The sequence below is a fragment of the Sander lucioperca genome, chromosome 19 (assembly GCF_008315115.2).
Source record: "Sander lucioperca isolate FBNREF2018 chromosome 19, SLUC_FBN_1.2, whole genome shotgun sequence".
Taxonomy (NCBI): Eukaryota; Metazoa; Chordata; class Actinopteri; order Perciformes; family Percidae; genus Sander; species Sander lucioperca.
In genome coordinates, this window is record NC_050191.1 from 13,467,669 (window position 1) to 13,487,881 (window position 20,213).

Here is a 20,213-nt window from a genome sequence, read left to right on the forward strand (position 1 = left end):
CAGGGCAGATAGTGCGGGACAGGAAGTCGAGCACAGAAGCAAAATAAAACATCCGGTTAATTTTCAAAAATAAAATACATCATGCTCACGGCGGATCATATTTCCCTGCACTACACCTTGAAAACGTCATAATGGGCGGAAATGGATGGAAACAAACTGTTGTTGGTTTTGTGGTTCTGTTTATACAAACTACATCATCCTGTTATATCGTGTGATCATACGTGAATTTGCGAGATCTCGTGGGTCCTCGTGACTTTAGCTGTCAGTCATGGCCGCAGCCGTTCCGCAACAAATCCGGACCTGGTGGGTATTGAAGGATGGCAGAGCACGGAGCCGACACGCAGCGGAGCCGATCCGCAGACGTTCCGCAGTTGGTGGAAATCAGGGGTTAGCTAGTAGCTGGATTAAACACAATGGTTATGATATTATTGTTCGCTAGGTGTACCCAATAAACTGGCAACAATAATTTTACTTAAGTTGCCGAAAAAAAATCGGTGTTAGCACCTAGACTCCCTGTTTTGAGTTGTTTTTTCAAGCTAATTTTACAGTTAGCTTGAGGTGTTCAGATGTTTGTAACCCACCTTCCCACTGATCTGAGTTTTAATAGTTTGATCATTTATATCCAGGAGGATGTGTGGTAGCCTACGGTCCAATATAAAATATAAAATAAGAAAATGGAGTGACTTTTTGGGTAATTTTAACATTGTGATTAATTTAAAGCACATTTTAGCACAAGCCCTATAATGCGACGATATTGGGGCCAATTTACCCAGACCTCCCTTCTGAAAATCAGGGGAAAGTCTGATCTCTGTCCTTTTCTACCAACTTTTGCCACAGAATATCCAGTAATGTGAGCGGTTTACAGATAAGATTGTATTGTGTGTCATGTCCTACTTGTTACATCATTAATTTTATGTTTTAAAGATAACTCTGGGACAGTACATCAAATGGCCATATTTATGTATAATGTTGAACATGGTGTCTGACGAGAGTCTGTGACAGAAGGAGAGAGAGGTGTATGAGAGAAAAATCAGCAATACTGTAAATTAATTGAGTTGAGTTAGTTGTTATCCTGTACATTCAAGAACTCCTGTTTTACAGTTTTTTGCTTTTCTTGTGCTTTGTATGCTTGTGATTTGACAGCTGATAATTGCATTATCCTTGTGTGCGATACTACCTGATTTCAAAATATGTTAAAGTGCCCATATTATGAAAAAATCACTTTTTCTGGGATTTGGGGTGTTATGTTGTGTCTCTGGTGCTTCCACACACATACAAACTTTGAAATAAATCCATCCATGCTGTTTAGAGTGAGATACAGTTTCTGAATGTGTCCTGCCTTCAGTCTCTGGGTGAGCTGTTCAAAATCGGCACGGCTTGTGACGTCACAAGCCGAAACGAGCAGGCTAACCGCAACCATTAGCTCGTAGCGTTAGCATGCTAACGCTAATGCTAACGCTAGCATGCTACCTCGTTCTCAGTAGCAAAGCACTGCTACAACACACACAAGTTCACCATAATCTACAAAAGAACTACTTCCATGTGCGCCCTCATTTAGAAGTCTCCCAGCTAATCCTGCCTTGTAACTGACCCAAGTTGTAGAAACAGCCTTTCTTTTACTGTCTATGGAGCTAGCTAGCTGACATGATCTACATCTGAGCTACTGGGCATGTGCAGTGCAATCAAAGATAGTACAGAAGAAGAAGAAGAAAAGAGATCTCACTCTGTAGCTAAAACAGAGACCAGGTGAAAAGAGGATCTGCAGCAGTGAGAGAGAGCACTGCAGTACAACAAAAATATGGTGTTTTTTGAAAATTAAACCATGTAAACCTATTCTGGTACAACCTTAAAATACAATTATGAACCTGAAAATGAGCATAATATGGCTGCTTTAAGGTTTTCAAACTCTTAGTTAATTAGGCCCCCTTTCAGTGTTTACTGTAACACAAACGCTGTTTCAGTCTCACCCATGATACAAGTTATTTATTTTTAAGATTATTTTTGGGGCATTTTAAGTCCTTATTTATAGAGGACAGCTAAAGACATGAAAGGAGAGAGAGAGGGGGAATGACATGCAGCAAAGGGCCGCAGGTCGGCGTCAAACCCACGGCGTCGAGGAGTAAACCTCTACGCCTATATAAGGGCGCCTGCTCTACCAGGTGAGCTACCCAGGTGCCCACAAGTTTTGTTTTGTAACCATCACAACTAGCCTCGCAGCTATTTTTTTAAACAAACAAACAAACCATTCTGTATTCTGTATCTTTCTGTGACCTTTGTGGTGCATGCACACTCCCTCTTTCCCACTAGGTTTTCATGTGACTAACCACCCCTGAAAACTTCACTTTCCCATTTATTTCAAGTTCTCTCCAGGTGAAGTTGTCAAATGAGCCCCTCACTCCTCCTCTTTCTCAGGTCACAGGAGAAGTGGATTATCTTAGCTTTATCACCCCAGTGCTCTAGCATTAACTCCACTCTCCTCTCTGTCCCCGCTGAGTCATGTTACCTCACAGCATGGAGCGCCACAAAGTTAATCCCCACCACAAGAGATCACAGTTACAGGTAATCTGCCACCGCCGTGACTCTAATCCCATCATGTGCACACAGAAAACACTTAACCACGCGCAAACACAAACTGACGTACAGGAGGTATGCATCCACAGGTGTTAAGTATAAAGATTTGACCAGTCACACAGTTAACACTGTAAAATATAATAGCCCAGGGCATTCAAGCCTGTTTATGCACACACAGTCGAACCCGGACTACTCGTCTCCACACAATGAAGCTAGCAGTTAGAACGTAAGGAAAGAAAGTCACCTGGCCTTTCAATCCTCTCGCCCTCTCAAACCCTGTGATTAAAAGATTGGCCTTGCAGGACAAGGGGAGGAACGAAAACGACAGAACTGAAAAATGAGAGGTCTCACTCTTTCACACACTCTCACACACACACACACACACACACACACACGGTGAGAGCTCTACAAGTCAAAGATAAGGTTTCCCTGGCCTCTGTTCTCTTCACGGCTGGTTAGAGGTTAGGGCCTGGGTGTCTCAACTTACTGGCCCCTGCAGTGATTTGGCGGTGGAACCAGCCCACACCCAGCCGGGTCTTAGCATTTCATTAATTGTCTAAAAAGGCACACTTTGCGTCTCTCACTTTCTAAGGGAGAGAATAAAACATAAGAGATGAAAGACAGTGAAAGAAATTAGTTAGCAGAAGGGACCAAAAACCTCCAAAATTTAGAGAAAGACAAATAAACAAACAAATAAGGAATTAATAGTTATATTAAAAGCAATTTTAAAAGAGAAAATGCTGTATCTTTAAAAATAAAAAAGGACCATAAAGCTAGATGTACCTCCTTCAAAGTAAACCTCCTAGCTTCACTTTCCATTATGAGTGTACAAGGTGCAATCTATGCTCCATAGGAAGAGCATGGGATTCATAATGTGTGGGACACAATACCTTAGGCTCATTGAAAATGGGTTGAAAAGAGGCAGAACCCTTAAAAACAGCGAGGCAGAGAGAGAGGGAGAGAGGGGACAAAGATCACTCATCTGCTGAAAGAATAGTTCAAGGCCACCGTGCATTAGCTTTTAGCAGGATGGATTAAGTCAAGTTTGAGAGTGCGCATCCTAAACCTCCCCATGTCCCCTTCTTACCCCTCCCATATACTCTCCTTTCAGAATAATAGCATAAAAAATGGCAACATAATACCATCTCATTGCATCATATTCCAAAATGGGAAAAAAAAGACAGGGAACAAAAGCGTTGGGGCTATGGGTCTTTCGCTCTCGCCTCTCCATGTACTCTCTCACTCGTTCACTCGCTCGCCGGCCCCTGCGGCCTGACAGCCTACCCTCTCTCCGACTCGCCTAGCTGGCAAAAAGCTGCTTTGTTGCCATAGTATCAACTCCCACTTTTGATACTGTCATTTCAAGTAGGATATGGTAGCCTTGATACAATATGTTCCCTATTTCCATTAAAATAGTTGTCGAAGAGGATGCTGTAGACTTTGGATTACACTTGACTGTGCCTGACAAGCGCCCCCCCACACACACACCCACTCCCCATCTCTCCCCATTTTATTAATGACCAAAGGCCCCCACCCCATTGCCCAAATGGAAAAGAGAAAGAAAGTGAGAGGGAGAAGCCATGGGAGTAAAGAAGAGGAGGGGTAGAAGACTGAGTGAGAGTGAGCGACAGAGCTTTAAGAGGCCTTTTATGTACTCCTATCCATAAACAAAGTGAGATCCCAAAGTTCGTTCCCCTGAATGTGCTCCCTGGATGAGATGGGAACCAACTAAAGACAAGAAATTTTGATAATACCCAACACCCCCTCACACACACACACAATGCTGCTTAAGGGGGCCCTCTCAAAGCAGCAACCACCAAAAAAACATTAAGGTGATATGATAGGATTCTGCAGAATAGCTATGTCCATTAGGGACATGAAAAACATGTGCAGAGGCAGAAAAGAAAGAACACCAAACCTACCAGCTTCCTGTGGTCTATAAGCCATTTAAGAATACGCTTAAAACGAAGGGATTTAGGTGAGAACAAAAATCCATTGTTTCAACACGACCCTGGACATTACAAGTCTGCTCAGGCAAAATGAGATATCCGCCTCCTTTCACTATGAACTTCGCTTCCACCTCTTTAAAAACCTGACTGAAAGAAGTAGATTGATCCCATTGATTACAAACACCAAATACAGGCCTGGTTGTCAACAAGTGACTGTGTAACCTGCGTCACACCTACTGCAGCCAGTTGGCTTCTCACATAATAACCCAATCTTCATACAATTTGTTTTACCACTAACTTGATGAACATTCTGACACTGCCAATGAGTCACAAGCCAAATGCATAAGCTGACGTTCATTTAAATAGAGTCAAGGAAAGCTTTACAATTTCATAGAAGGAATAAGTCCTTGCACTGGTGTTTACACTATACATTAAACCATATAGGTATCAAAGGGGCTTCAGCAACACATTATGAACCAGGCAACTGACTGCACACAGCTGGGAGTGAAATGGGATAAGTAGGCAATGGGATGAAGGCTGGTGAGGGGGTGGCTTTCTGCCCTCCCTTGGGTGGGGGTGGGGGGTAAGGATGGGGAATAAACACTCCAGCTCCCCCACACCCTGGCCTGTTTCATTCTTCTTTTCTCTCAATGAGGGGATTAGGCAGATTCTCTCAGTGCGGCCACAAGGGCTCTCTCGATTTCGGGTTGGATAGCAGGACAGCGGTGAGAACTGGAGACAAGGGAATGAGTTATAAACAGAAACTGTCTGGCATAATTAGATGATAGAATGAAAGTAGTTTGAAATATTATAAGTAAGAAAGAAACAAAAAAAGCACAGCACAGGCTATGCATTCCAGACCAAGGCATTGTGGCTAACACTCTTAACATGCTGGAGATGGAGTAAAATGCTTCTAAAGAAAACTGAAGAAAGGAGAAGAAGAGAAGCAAAGCAAAGTTGACACCACGTTTGTTAAGAAGTGAAGGATGCGCTACATCTTCTGTGGTCTTATGCAAAGCAGGGTCACACAGGGCTATGAGGTGCACAATAATGCTGATTACACGCATATGCTAATTATTACACGCTAATCAAGTACAGTAGCCTTATATTCAACACTAATGCCTGGAGACGGCTTCTCTTCCCTCATTCCATTTCTTTAAGGTAAAGAGAAACTATAAATACTTTAAGGATGCTCACCAATTTAAATACGCTAGGCCACTAACTACAGGGGTGTCAGTCAACTGAAATTACAATTTAATAAAGATAAGAGATGAAGCAATCAGATGAGACTAGTGACTGCCTGACAATTTCCAACTCTCAATACAGCCTGCACATTAAAAGTGCATACAGTGGAGTCCTGGAATGGCTGAATTTAAGCAAAATTGTATGTGGTGAGAGATATGATTAAAAATTAAACCACGCAAATTGCTTTGAAAAAAAAGCTTTTGTTACATCCTGAAAATGGTGCAATTTTAAAGAAAACCATACGACTTTCCCTTGTGTTTGTGTTAGCTACATATAGGATGAAGACTCTTATAGCTGGTCATTTTGTAATTGAGCACAGAAACAATGCCTAATTTAAGCTTGACAATTCATTCTTGACCTTAGAAATAGCAGGTGATAAAAAAACCTCTCAGTCCAAGGTCCTCTTAGTCGCCGCTTGTTCTGGAGCTTTCAACCATATCACAATGTCTTCATAAGCACATGGAGTTTGCTGTGTTGTCATTGAACTGTAGGTGTTCAAACTTTTCATTTTCCTGAGCACCTCTAGGATTTGTCGTTCGTGTTGGCTACGTTTGAAAACCTACAGTTTGATGACAATTGTGCAAACCACCATCTGTTGATAAAGACTGTGATATGGTCTAAAGCTCCACGACATGTGGTTAAGTGGACCTTAAGATATTTTTTGTCAATAATTTCGTGTGATCATTGTCTGATATGTGTTTATTCATTAAAGTACAGTCCTAGCGTTGTTTAAAAGCTGACTCTGCCTTGACTGAGGAAAATACACAGGATACAGAACAGGATCTGTGTTTTGCAATAGCTAGGATTGTCTAACCGTTACTCTCGTGATTGCTCAATAATGCCAAATTTCTGGACAGTGTAAGCCAATATAACATTTCACATTCAAGCATTTAAATACAATTGTTACATGTTTCTTTACACAAGCATTTAGACCAACTACTTTACCAAGATATGGAAAGTCTTCTCTAAGAAGAAAAGGAATTTGTTCTCCTCTACAAGTTATTCAGTAGAGTAGGAGGAAGGAAATGTGTTGAGAGGGGGTGGGAGAGACTGGAAAGGATTAGGCAGCATGCTACATCCTGTCTACAGTTCCAGAGAAGCTGACTAGCTGAGTTATGTTCCCCTTTGGCTAGGTACTGGAGTATACTACTTTGGATGACTTTTGATGACTAATCAGTGAAGTCAGGACAAACTAAAGCATGGTTAAAACAACCAACATCCTCACTCTACACACCCCTGCCACAGTTTGTTCTCTCGCCTGCCCTCAGGCAAGTGGTATCGCAGCCTAAGGAGTAGGTCTGTGCGGTTCCGCGACGGTTCAGACTGTTGAACAGCACCACACTGTAAACTGAGACAATGTGGAACATATGTACAGGTGTATGCATATGATATATGTATATGTATGGGTATGTGTGGGATATGTGTATACACATGTGTATTTCTACATCTCTCATATTTTTAATTGCTAGTTATCTTATTTATATATCATATTTTTACTACACCATATTTATTTATAATTGGATTCTTCTAGCTGCTGTTGGGGTTTTTTATGTCTGGTTTTTATGGTGGTCTTATGCAACATCATTTCGTTCTACACTGCACTTCCTGAAGTGTGTTTTGGAATGACAATAAAAAATAATCTTGAATCTTGAACTATTGTAATATTAGTATGATGTGTATATGGAAGAAGAGAGCTGAGCATTTGGTCATACAGGCCTTTTAAGTTGGTCATTAAGTGTAACCAATTCTGTTATCTCTTGCAGTCAGAAATTGGGGTGTGGTTGTAGTTCAATTCTGAACTTTCCAGGAAGGCTTTAAGTTTTCCTTTTCTTTTTTTACTTGCTGCAGGGGTTATGTAACTCTTATTTGAATACATATGCCTTGAGTGAATTGGTAAAACAGCTGCACTGTCACGCCACTGTGGAAAAACACTTGAGGCAAATGTAAACAAACTCCCTTATTTAGCAGAGAGATAGCAACATGTCTGTTACCAGCAACGTTGAAGCAGACATTAGCAGGTTTACTGTACTTATGAACATTGTTGTGAAAATCTCTCGATGACGTATTAACAAACGTATAGTCAAATAACTTCCAACACTAACATCAGTAACTAACGTCAACTCGTTATCTCAATGGCAGATAGCTAACGTTAACCAGTGTTAGCAAGTTTAACGAGTGCTACTAGTCTGCTAGCTGGCGTTAGCTAACTCTTTTCGCAAATAACCTTTTCGTAGAAAGTCATTCCCACATTTAAATATCGACTCTGTGGTTGTATGTGCGTCTCTTTGACAGTGGCGATGGCGATCCTGATGTCAATAAGTCATAACTTTCTTTGACTACAGGAAATACGTTAGATAGCTTAGGTAGCTAGCTTAAAAGCTAACGTCATTAGCAGTGTAACTGCAGGCTCACCTTCAGTCTGACTTCATACGTGGTATATCTGGTCCTGCCAACCCCGATGGTCTCAGGGTTGCTCACATCAATCTCTAGAAAATTACTTGGAGGTCCATAAGCGTCATTTAAGTTCTGAGGCTTTGAGAAGAGCCTTCTTGTGTCAGCTATGGTATCAGCCATTTCTCCCCTGTCCTTCCAGCAGCTAGGGATAGTGTTAAGTTAGCCAGAATACCAATGCTTACATTCCGTTGCTAACCTTCAAAATAAAATATTTGGTGGTTGTTGTGTCCGCGTAATAAGAAATATCGTGAAAATGTGCACTACATTAGGAGAGTTTCTGTATTTAATGATACTCTATATTCATATATGTACTTTCACAAGCGATTCAATTGTTTACACACCTAAAAAGTGTAGAGGTGACTTTGATGTTGAAGGCAAATCACACAAGTTCCGGTATTGCTCACTTTCGCGAGCTTGAAAGGCCAGCGCGCTACACTTCCGATCAGCTGAGGTTCAGCTGACGCTTCTCGCCCACCTGCTGCTTGGTTTGTTTACAACCTGACAGCGGGCACTTCGTCCGTAATCACGTGTTTGGACGATATACATAATTGTAATCATTGTATTTGTATAATCCGGACTAATCGCGCTTCGCAATGTAAAGTAATGCTGCTAAAATGTAAAAACACAGGTTATCCGACGTTCAACATTATTGAAGTGCTCAGGATTTAATGCTCAAAATAATATTGATTATTAAAAAAAACTTAATTTAGAAAACGATAAGCGGAATATTTAATCGTATTAATAAACAATGATATAACCTAGGCATATAAACACGGATCGGCCTGAAATGCAGCAGTGTGTCATGTGGTTATGCCAAATGATTGTCAATAAAGTTTTCGCGATTTGAAACATCATGGCGGCGTACACTGTTCTTGCAGCTGTCAGAGACTCAACAAATGTTTTACTAAAAGACACTGTTCTGTCCTCAAAGAATATATGCCGACTGGCAGCCATTTGCACTGGAAAAGGTACGTGTCTTTCGTCACCTTGTAGTCAATTTTATTCAGGTTGTGAGAGATAAAAAACTGTCTTCTTGGGTAACTTTGCTGGCTATATCGCCTAAAACATCTGGGTTACACTTTACTGTAGCGCCATCTCTTTCCAATCACGGTTTCATTGCATCTTGTGTATTTTTGTAAACTTTGTGTAACGATTAACACAGAATGCCTTTGCTGCAATGCTTCAAGGTTACACTAGTTGGAGGATGTGCAGTTCATCCGCATCATCCTGCTCCGCTGAGTCTCCAGCAGCAGATATTTGTGCCTTCAGTGGACACTATGATCGCCTAGTTCAGTGTGGCTCCCTGAGAAAAGATGCTCAGCAGAGAAGTGTTCTCCAGCAGCTGGCTCAGCTGCAGCACACCCTGGAGAACTACAGTAACAGCATCTACTTGAACCCACCTCCACCGAGGCTAAACTCTAAAGATGACGTCAGTCAGCTTCCAAAAGATAAAGAGCACCACATTACTACAGCTGAAAACAAAGATGGTGGATATGCTGCAAAGGTAAAGAAATGATTATACTAGTGATGCACCAATGTGAAAATTGTGGCCGATACCGATAACCGATATTAATATTGCTGTTATGGCCGATACCGATATTTACCGATGTCGATATCTCTGTATAGAAAACAAATTTTTATGATAATCAAATAAATAACTACTTTCCAAAACGCATTTTTTTTTTTTTCCAAAATGACTGATATTGGGCACCTTTACCTGTGTGCAATAATTAATATTTATATAATTATATATAATTTGACATCGAACCGATACCGATGTGTTAAAAAAATGACCATATCGGCCGATATTATATCGGCGGCCGATATATCGTGCACCACTAGATTTTACATTATGATGCATGTAGGGCTGAAACAACGAATCGATAAAATCGATAAAATTCGATTATTAAAAAAGTTGGCAACGAATTTCATTATCGATTCGTTGTGTCGCGCGACACGCCACTCAGTCGCGGAGATAAAAGCAATTGAGTTGAGTGCCGTGCGGAGCGGCGCGGAGCGAACGAAAAGAAAAAAGAGCAGAGCGGGGGTAGAGGAAATACGGAGAGAGACCGGAGAGACCCGTAACGTTCTGAAACACATGGCGGAGGCAGAGAAATCAGTCTGACCTAAGTCATCCAAGGTGTGGGAGCATTTCACACTAAATAAATCAAAAACGTGTTAATTGCAAGATAAGCAAAAGCTTTTTAATTTCATTTTAAAGTTCTTTTATAGCACTTGGTCATCTTAAGCTGTGTTTAAATGTGGTGTACAAATGAACTTAACTTGCACTTACTACAATGATGGTAATAATTTAATGAATAAGCTTCAAGTGAGTGAGTGAGTGAGTGTGTGTGTGTGTGTGTGTGTGTGTGTGTGTGTGTGTGTGTGTGTGTGTGTGTGTGTGTGGTCTGTATCTGCTCTTTGGGTTACTTACCTTTACACAACTATTAACTAAAACAACAAGTAAGTATGTATTAAGTTGATGTAAATTAATGCTTTTGTTTTTTTTATCCGATTCATCGATTAATCGAAAAAATAATCGACAGATTAATCGATTATTAAAATAAGCGTTAGTTGCAGCCCTAGATGCATGGTCTGATCAACACTCTTCAATAGAATACCATTTATGTACTCATACCGGCAAATTATCTCCCATAAAATAAAATGTCTTTTTAGAAAAAAAATGTCAAGGTATTTCATGTTTGTTGTCATGAAACCATGCATTAAGTGTTGTGATTGTCCTCATGGTTTAGATTATTCCTTATTGATAGATTTTTGACATGTAACTGGTCTCCAAAAAAGAAAGACACCTTATCAAAATCACACTGCAGACCTAACCACAATGGCAAAAGAAACCAATTTCATGATGTGTTACTCTGATTTAGCCAAAATGCCCTCGGCTGCAAGGAGCAGGATAAAACATGTCAAAAAACTGTCAATGCATAGACAGAACATATTTAACACATCCTCTCCAACTCTCCTAGAGCAAGCACGTTCTTCCTATCTACTATGACTTCTCTCTGACTTGTAAAATGAATCGGTTATTAACACAAAACATAAACTCAGTTGACTCAATAAACTCCCGCCACGTTCACTGCTCAGTAGTAGTTCCTGTAGGAGAGGGAATATTTGCATGTACAAGACTACCAGGCCCATATATCGTATGATATGGTCGTCATCAGTGGGTGAAGTGTGGTCAGTTTTCATGGAGATGCATCTGTTGACATACACGTTCAGTTGCTGTTCTAATAACAAAAAAACAGCTACTGGACCTATATGTCAACAGATCCATCTCAGTGACAACTGAGCAAACTCCATCCACTCATAAAGACCATGTTTAAAAGGTCAGGGGAAAGGCCAGTAAGTGGACCTTGAGTCGGGTTTTGACTTGTCAGTCTTCTCTATTTCCAGTTCAAGAATCAGCCGTCATGCTCAAGACTTGTGCGATGTCTGAAATCACTCCCCCTCCCTCATTCACTATTCTCTACATTATATAAACTCAATGGGAGTAGTCACTTGAGATTTTGAACATTTCTGAATCATTGTGGTTTTGCATTGTTTGGACTTGAAGCAAAAAATAGTGTACATGCTGCAGAGACAATTATTTCCTTTCTGGGAACTTTTGAAGACTAAACGTGCTTACATTTAAAAGAATTCTGACACTCAAATAAAATGTTGGAAGGTGAAAATAGTGAGTGATTTTGGACAGTTTACAATTTGCATGGCAGCATGGATTTGTTTAAAGCCTTTTACAGTGTGGCATCTGGACTCTTAGTCTGCTACATAAAGCCTCATTGACGTGAAGGGACTTTACAGAGTCCACTGCACTGTACTCCAGTTGTATCACTGATGGTGGCCATGGTACTCAGGTCAAAGGAAGGGTAGGGGTCTGGGAAGTGTTTTGTGTATGTGAGTTTTGGAACAGCGTAATGTAGGGGGCTGTTGTTGTTTTTAGGTCAGGGGAGCTGACTGTCTAGTATTTGGTGGTGGGAGTTGTTTTGTTGGTTGGCTGGCACAGACACATAGGGTTAGGCTGAGATTTTGGAAGGCAGCAGGGCAGACCTCCTGCTGGGCCCGTCCCGGCACCCCCCTCACTCTCTCACTGTCCCCATGCAGTAATGAGGGGATCCCTATTGTCTGGGCCATTCTTGTCCTTTTTGCTTTTGATTCGGGACTCTGACAAATACTTTGGTGTTAGGCTATCAGCACCACTGCACCACTCTCCATTTGCACCTTATTTCTTGCTCTGTCTCTCACACACACACACACACACACACACACACACACACATACACACTGACTGGAGTACTTATGCAATTATTCTGGTTTGAATCAGGTCATACCACTGTCCTTTCGGTGTCTGTTCTCTCTGTGAAAGTGCCACCATTGTCCTCACTAACTGACCAAGTCTATGAGGAGAGTACACTTGACTTAATATTGACCCAATGTGGCGTGGTTTTGCGGATGGTCGGCTAACAATGGGCCATTGTTTAGAGGGAGCCACCCTCTTCAAGTCAGACCTGCATCACCTCCTCCTGTACACTGTAGGTCTCTAGCAGGACAGTCGTACCACAAACCTAACTTAGACTCCCGCATTCACTCCATTAACCTTCATAAGTGAGAGACATGACATCTCTGGCTGTAGATAAACATGTTCAAACAATTTTTTCCTGAAGTCATTTCAAAGCCAAAGTGGCCATGTCCTGCATGTGAACTTTCCACTCATGTGCCAGTCTGTATCCTCCTAGAGGAAGTGAGACAAGGCCACAGAGCTCAGCGGGACAGAGTGGCTGAGGGACAGCCTTGTCCTTCTCCACTCTGCCGTGGCAGAATGGGTTCCAGCCACCACTGACAATTACCCCACCATGCCAGAGGGCAGCTTGGGAAGTCAGAGAGAAGTCACACACTGTTATGCCAGAGCAGACAGGAAAGGCTTGTTGCTCTTCCAGTGTTTCACTCCAGCACAGTACAGGCAGGGATGGAGGAATGGAGGGGGTAGAGGGGATGAGTGGGGAGAGGGAGAGTTTGCCTTTTTATTCAGTTTTCAATTGGCCATTGTCTGCAAATTAAATTTTAAGAAGACAAACTTTTCTATTTAGTGCTTAGTTAATTCCAAATCTAGTTGGCGTTGCCTGGTTATGGATGGACAACCACACTGTTGTTAAACCCTGTATTAAACATATATCATTTGTCCTCCTATATACAAATATGCTCCAGGTTATTATTACATGCCGTGATTAAACTAATGACGCATGCGTTAACAGAGCTGGGGCTTCTTTAGCGATATTTGGCTTTACTCGATATTCTCAGCTGGGTCACACAGAAGACGTTTTTTTGAAGCAAGGACCTTTTGATGATCGGAGGCAGGCAGCACAATGACTTCCAGCAGCACCTCAATGCAACAGTACCGTATCACAATTAGCAGCGCTAAACAGGCTGCACAGACAAGTCCACTCCATCTCGTATGGAGCCTCATCCAGTCCTCTCCGTTTTGTCTGACAAATCCCCCCATTGTTCCTCTGATGATGCTTTTCTTTCGTGGGAACCCTGGCTTGTCTTGTTGATTAGATCCCCTTTGTCTTCCTCCCCTGCGGTGGGCTAGTCTGGAGAATGTGAAACCTCACACTGTAGTGGTGGCTTAATGCCTCAACATACTTTGTTTATTAAACGATGATTCAGTCCTATATGGTAATGAATATAACAAAATTTATGTAGGTCACCAGCTAGTGTTTTGTGCCTTTTTTAATAAGGAAACTGTTGTGCACTATTGTTTATGATGATAAGCAGCCGTTATAAGATTTGGTGTAAAACAAACAGGCTTCAGTCATTTCCTCATTTTTCCTCTTCTCCCTCAAAGGAGGAACCTGCTCCACCACCACCCCCCAAAGGCTTCTATATCTATGGAGATGTTGGTAAGATTGCAAAAAAGAAATAAATATTACTATTTTATTTTCTATGGTGCTAAATCTCTACAAAATGTCTAAGATCAGGACAGAAGTAAGAATAATTGCTTTTTCTTTAATCCCCTTCAGGCACAGGGAAAACCATGCTCATGGATATGTTTTACTCCCGTGTGAAAAACACTCATAAAAAGAGAGTCCACTTCAATAGCTTCATGTTGGACATCCACAAAAGTTAGTATGATCCTCCCACTCCCACAGGGCTAACTGCTAAAGGTTTGCTTGCTTGACTTTATGAAAGTTTTCTGACTCCTCAAGCGCTGGAGATCCTATATTTATCTCTCTGCTTGTCCTGAAACCCTCCTGCTAATTGTCTACCATTATGCATAAAATTACCGCTTTATTCAGTATTGTCACTGGGTTTGGGTTGCCGACGATGCAGGTGTGCTTTAAGATATGCCTGACGTTTGTGTACTGCTTAAAGGGATCCATCGGAGGAAACAAAGCCTGCCAAAACGAAGGCTAGGGGAAATGTTCACCTATGACCCCATATCACCAGTTGCCATGGAGATCAGCAGTGAAACTTGCCTCTTGTGTTTTGACGAGTTTCAGGTGAGCGAATTTTTGTGTGTGTGTGTGTGTGTTCTTAACATTAGTAGCAAATAGCAAACCATGTATCAACTGCATACATTAGCTAAAAACTAAAATCTACTCTGTAGACACTAGTATTAAGTAATAGGTGATAATAGTAAATATACTGTTAGTTCAACTTTATATAATAATGGCATGCCAATGCAAAGGAATGTTATAGTTAAAAAAAATACCCGTTGGCTGGAAGGATTAAATAAATACCCATATAGTCCTTAAAATGTTCCAAAGATTTAAAGTAAGTATGTCTTTTAGGGCATATTGTGTATATAGTATAAATAATATCTTAAGGCATTCTAAAGGTTTAAACAAGTTTGCAAAGAGAAACAAAATCCCAAACAACCAGGATGTTGTACAATATGTCAAATAATGTTCCAGATAAAACAATTTTATGCCACAACAGTTATTCTGACCTACAGTCATCCTGAAGTAATAATTTGTACATTATTTCGACATTTTCTTTATGCTTCATTTTTTAATATGTGTAGCTACTGGCATATTCAATATTCGAGGGGAATGGTGAACCAACAGCAGATATGTTATAGAGTAGAACCACACACACAAAGCCAGAGTCAGTTGCAAGCCACAGGACATGAGACTTTAGGATATACTCACAGATCAGAGATTTTGAAATCTCAAAAGAAGGAAACACATTTTAGCGTTTTTTTTTTTTTTGTGTGGGTAGTAATAACTGCTTTATGGTTTAACATTCTCTCTTTCTAGATCATGAATGGGGCAAGAAAACATGTTACATGTTGTACTCTGAGTATTGAGTGTTCAATCTGTGATCACTATTAGTATTATTATATTCTGATCTTGATTCTCCCACAAAAACAAGACTGGGGACACCTAGTGGCCTTTTTGAATATGGCATAATTCTAAAATGACTTCCAGTAGCAATGAAACATTCTCTCTCCTTAGTATGTGGTAAAGTAGTAGTTTACTAGTATAGTAGTAGTAAATACATGTGTAATGTCACATGTATCAATGTATGACAGTTTGTTGTCATTACATTGGAACTGCAGCAGTCAGTTGAGTTAGTGATCTGCTCCTGTTGCTTGTTTACAACAAGTCACCCAAAGTTTTTGTGCACTGGATTTACACAACTAAAAGGCACCATTAGCCATTAGTGCAGAAGAACTTCTCATTATTTTACCCTTTGGTGTCAAAGGAGAGCACCACTACTGAAGCTCTCTCTATTCTCTGTAAGGTAGTTAGTCATTCACTGATTAGAGAAAGACGTGTGCTTCTGTCTTTATCATTAGCCAGCCACACACATCTGTTTGCAGCACAATGTCGTTCCTCTTACTGATATCATTACAGTTAATGCCAGCAGGTCAAAGGTCACAGAAGGTGCGCTTGCTCTCTCTAATCACTCTCTATGCATCTGCGAGGATCAAGAGCCGCTCCTTTCATCCGCCCGTCTTTCACATTTTAAACTGCGGCGCTGTTTGTGCATTCTCATTGATTTGTTTTGTTTGCCGTCGCCAGCTTTGCTGTTTTCGCTTGTCGACTGTTGCTACCGGTGAATGGAGGGGAAACAAGCGGACATGTGCATGTTGTTTGTGATGCATAAACAAGAGGTTGGGAGAATTGGAGGTAGGGGGTCTATACCAATCAGCATCCTCCTCCACTCAGCCATGCAAATGAGGCTTTGGGTATCAGTCGCACTCTCCTGCTTCCTTAAGTGAGTGGAGCTAGAAAGCGACTGGCTGCGGCGGGTCAGATGGATCTTATCCTCTTAAATGCTAATGACATTTCTCCATTCTCTTCATTAGCGCCGTGCCATTATCAGTAATTTGTAGCCCCCCCCTACCTCCTTTTACGGCCCCCACCCGGCTCCTCTAATGAATACTCGCCATTGAGAGGTCTAAGATGGAAAGATGGGGAAGGTTGCGAGGAGGGAAGAAGAAGAGTGAGAAGAAAACGCTTGAGCATCATTGTCTCAGGGCCTCAGTCACTGTGCAGCCTCTGTGAAACTGCTCATAGGTTGTGTACATAAAGAGGTGTAACATCAAAAGAGGTTTAATTTAGCACCCGTGTGTCTCACTGTAAACGGACAGCCGCTTGAGTAATTGGATGCTCATTTGAATATCGGCATTGGCTGACGGAGATTGCACCATTATTTTTGTGTTCCACAAGTGCTACATCAGTCCCCTCCACCTTTCTCATTCTGTGGGTACCCATTCTCTTTCCCTCTCCCCCTACTCATTCAGCAATCAATATTGCCCCTCATACTATCCCCATGTTGAGGGCACATGAATAAACAAATCCAGGTTGTATAAAAGGTCATTTTTAAATGATTCTTTTGAAATGAAAATAAAATCCTGCGGTCGGAGAAAATGGGGGCCCCTTCAGAGAGACACAGAGCCTTGGCTTTCTGTTGATTCTCATTACGCGCACACACAATCACTCACACACACACACACACACACTAATTTGATGCCCTTAGCCACCTCTCCTTAGCTAAAATCAAGGCTTTAACACAAATGTTAATCAAGTATTGGCAAGGGCAGTGGGGCTAATATGCAAAAGCAGAAGACTCTCCAGAGTATGAAAGGAGGCGTATGTCGTGGGTATGGCCATCAGAAGTGCCTGTTATACACAGGGAAGTAGGTAAGAGGGGAGTAAGAGTAGAGGGCGGGGCAGAAGTCTTCCTTTTATTCAAGAAATCCATGTCCTTTCCTTTAAGATAATAGCAAAGTAACTTGAACTATATCTCTAAATTTACTTAAAATGTGGATGGTATACTGGGAAATAATGTTTCTCCTCTAAATTGGATTCTTTCTGCAGCAATAATTTTGCAAGGGAAATTGTTTTGTTGAATGTATGTCATATTGGAAGAAAAGTTAATTTATTTATGTGTTGAATATAAATGACAATTAGCATGGGACTGGCGATTTTGAGCAACAAGAGAAATAATTCAATTTCTTTTACAATATGCCCATCTGGTATTAGTCAGTCATCATGTTTAATCAGGTGTGTTATCTACATGCTGCTTTGACTACTGTGCAAAAGAACAACCGAGGTGAAAAAGAGAGGGATGAGAACAAAAGTGAGAGCATTGGATTACTAATAGAAAGGTCAGAGCTCTTCATTTAACGTCCTTGCTTCAGCGTTGTCATTGACCTTTGTTTACTGTGGACTCGTGGAAATGATGTAGATGAAAAAGGCAGCGGACAGTTGAATTGGATTTATGTATTATAGCCTTGTTTAGGTTGTAGTGTTTTAGTATTGTGTTGTAGTCCTTGTGTAGCCTCAATCTATCCATCTTGGATAGAGTGATCCCAGTCGGAATTCACACTGCTCCATTTTCATCATTCTTTTCTTCCTCTTTTTTTCTAGCTTGCGTTCAGTCATTCTCACGTCTGCTCAGTTGATTAGCTTGGGACCACTGCATTGCCTCAGCTACTTGTCTTGTCTTGTCTTGTCTCAGCAGAAAGCCGCTTCGTGATCATTTGCAGTCAGTTCAAGGGGTTTAGAGGTGTGTGTGTGTGTGTGTGTGTGTGTGTGTGTGTGTGTGTGTGTGTGTGTGTGTGTGTGTGTGTAGATGTGGGTGTGAATGGTCATGACTAGACACAAAGGATTGAATGAGCACACCTGAATGACACTAATCAACATGGAGTGTTGATGGCATGGTTTGACCTCAGACGCACACAAACACACACACACACATGTACTATTGCAAGAAAAGCTAAAGTATACAGTACATGAATGTGTCTCTCTTCTTCTCTGGTTCTATTCAGGTGACCGACATTGCTGATGCCATGATCCTGAAGCAGCTGTTTGAGACATTGTTCAAGACCGGAGTGGTGGTGGTGACCACCTCCAACAGACCCCCTGATGGTACGATGACTGGTGTTACTGGAGCTATTGTTTATTCATTATATTTTTGTCACTAAACACGCAGAGCAGTTAATAGGTAGGATGGTTTAGTGCAGAGTAACACTGTAGTAGCACTCTTTTCTTTTCTCAGAATTTGCCATTACGCACTAAGTAGTAAAAGTAAACGAGCATCTTAGTAACAAAAACAAAACAACTATAACAACAAATATATTACATTCTCCCAATATTGCAGGAACAAATAATCATTTTACATAATGGTACAGAATTTTAAGTAGCTACATCACAACATATATCTGAAAATGTTTTTTCTTGCTGTGGATCTAAAAAAACAAATAAGGTAGTTTTAAGCTATATGATCCCCATTAATGAAACAATAACTTCCAAATACATCACTTAGAAATGAATGCTTTCTAACACTACTCTAATAATAACTTGCTGACAGAAAACATTTAGCACCACAAGTAACAATTGTATTGCAAAAGCTGCACTTTAACTCATTTGTAAGTTGACTGATCATTGATAAGAAAGAGAATGGAAGAAAACCAAAGTGTCCAAGTAGAAAAGAGAGTTCTCCGCGCTTCTGCAAACCACAACAATCTGGTGCAGCCAGGGCAGGACAAACAAATGTGTTATTTCAGCAGCCTGTTTTTTCCTCTTGCTTAGTCTGCTAAGCTAAAGTGCTTAGTAGTTTTGCTTAGAAGATATCTCACATACCCACAGCCATATTTAGTCATACTGAATGTGACAAAATGAAGCGCCTTGCACAAGAAAACTACTGTTTAAGTTTTTTTTTTCATCAGGACTTTGCCAGAAAATTAAACCAACAAAATTGTAGCTCCAGCACATTTTTCCAGTGCTGCAATGAAGTAAAAACCATTATTGAGTAATTGAAAAGCACATTATCCTTCTAATTAACTGTTCATCAAAATTAAACACCACTTAACACTTCTCCAAAGTACTTTTATATTTTATCTAAATATTTGTGAATATACACCTTCATCTGGGTGTTATCTGAAGTTGTTTCCAGTTCCTTGATTTACAGTACATCAGTTGATTATGTCACTTATAAATCATAGTCCTTTTTTGGGTGTCTGGGAAAGATAACATTGTACGTTGGAGAAGAGTTTTGCAACATGTTTAATGTTGATGAGCAACTGCTAGTTGTCGAGAATTGTCGGCTTTTACCACTTCCTGCGAGCATGCATGAATGAAAGGTAGTCTATCTTCTAGAAAGCTCTTCTCAGAAGGACTTGGAAGGCAAAAGTCTGACATTAAAACATTGTCGAACAATTCCTTATCCTTGAAGCTCCTCTAAACTACATCAGTAAACCATCTGCCTGCAGCAGAAATAACAAGTGATTTTCCTGGAACATCAATGTTTGCTTCTCCTCCTCCTGAACCAACACATTTCTCAGTTACTTTACATGCATCTAGTGTATTCACTTAACATTCACTTAAAACGTTTATCCAAAAGTGCTTGGCTCCATCAAAAATCAATTTACAAGACCACGCCGACTATTTAAACAGCAAATAACCAGAAAAAAGGTGAGGAACATTTGAAACAGCTCTCACTTTTAGAGACATGACACAACCTTTAAAC

At 40.8% G+C, this 20,213-nt stretch overlaps 2 protein-coding genes across 2 annotated transcripts in view; one reads left to right on the top strand and one right to left on the bottom strand.

The window, feature by feature from the left end:
• Positions 1–8,445, bottom strand: part of snx3 (sorting nexin 3) — an 18,590-nt gene extending 10,145 nt beyond the window's left edge. Inside the window, exon 1 of the mRNA XM_031322197.2 lies at positions 8,178–8,445. Coding sequence (XP_031178057.1) covers positions 8,178–8,339 — 162 coding nt within the window. The 5' untranslated portion in view covers positions 8,340–8,445. The remainder of the gene's footprint in view (positions 1–8,177) is intronic.
• Positions 8,446–8,658: 213 nt separating this feature from the next.
• afg1lb (AFG1 like ATPase b) overlaps positions 8,659–20,213 on the top strand; it is a 28,280-nt gene continuing 16,725 nt past the window's right edge. Inside the window, exons 1-6 of the mRNA XM_031322169.2 lie at positions 8,659–9,187; positions 9,407–9,723; positions 14,077–14,131; positions 14,252–14,353; positions 14,604–14,731; positions 18,514–18,613. Coding sequence (XP_031178029.1) covers positions 9,073–9,187; positions 9,407–9,723; positions 14,077–14,131; positions 14,252–14,353; positions 14,604–14,731; positions 18,514–18,613 — 817 coding nt within the window. The 5' untranslated portion in view covers positions 8,659–9,072. The remainder of the gene's footprint in view (positions 9,188–9,406; positions 9,724–14,076; positions 14,132–14,251; positions 14,354–14,603; positions 14,732–18,513; positions 18,614–20,213) is intronic.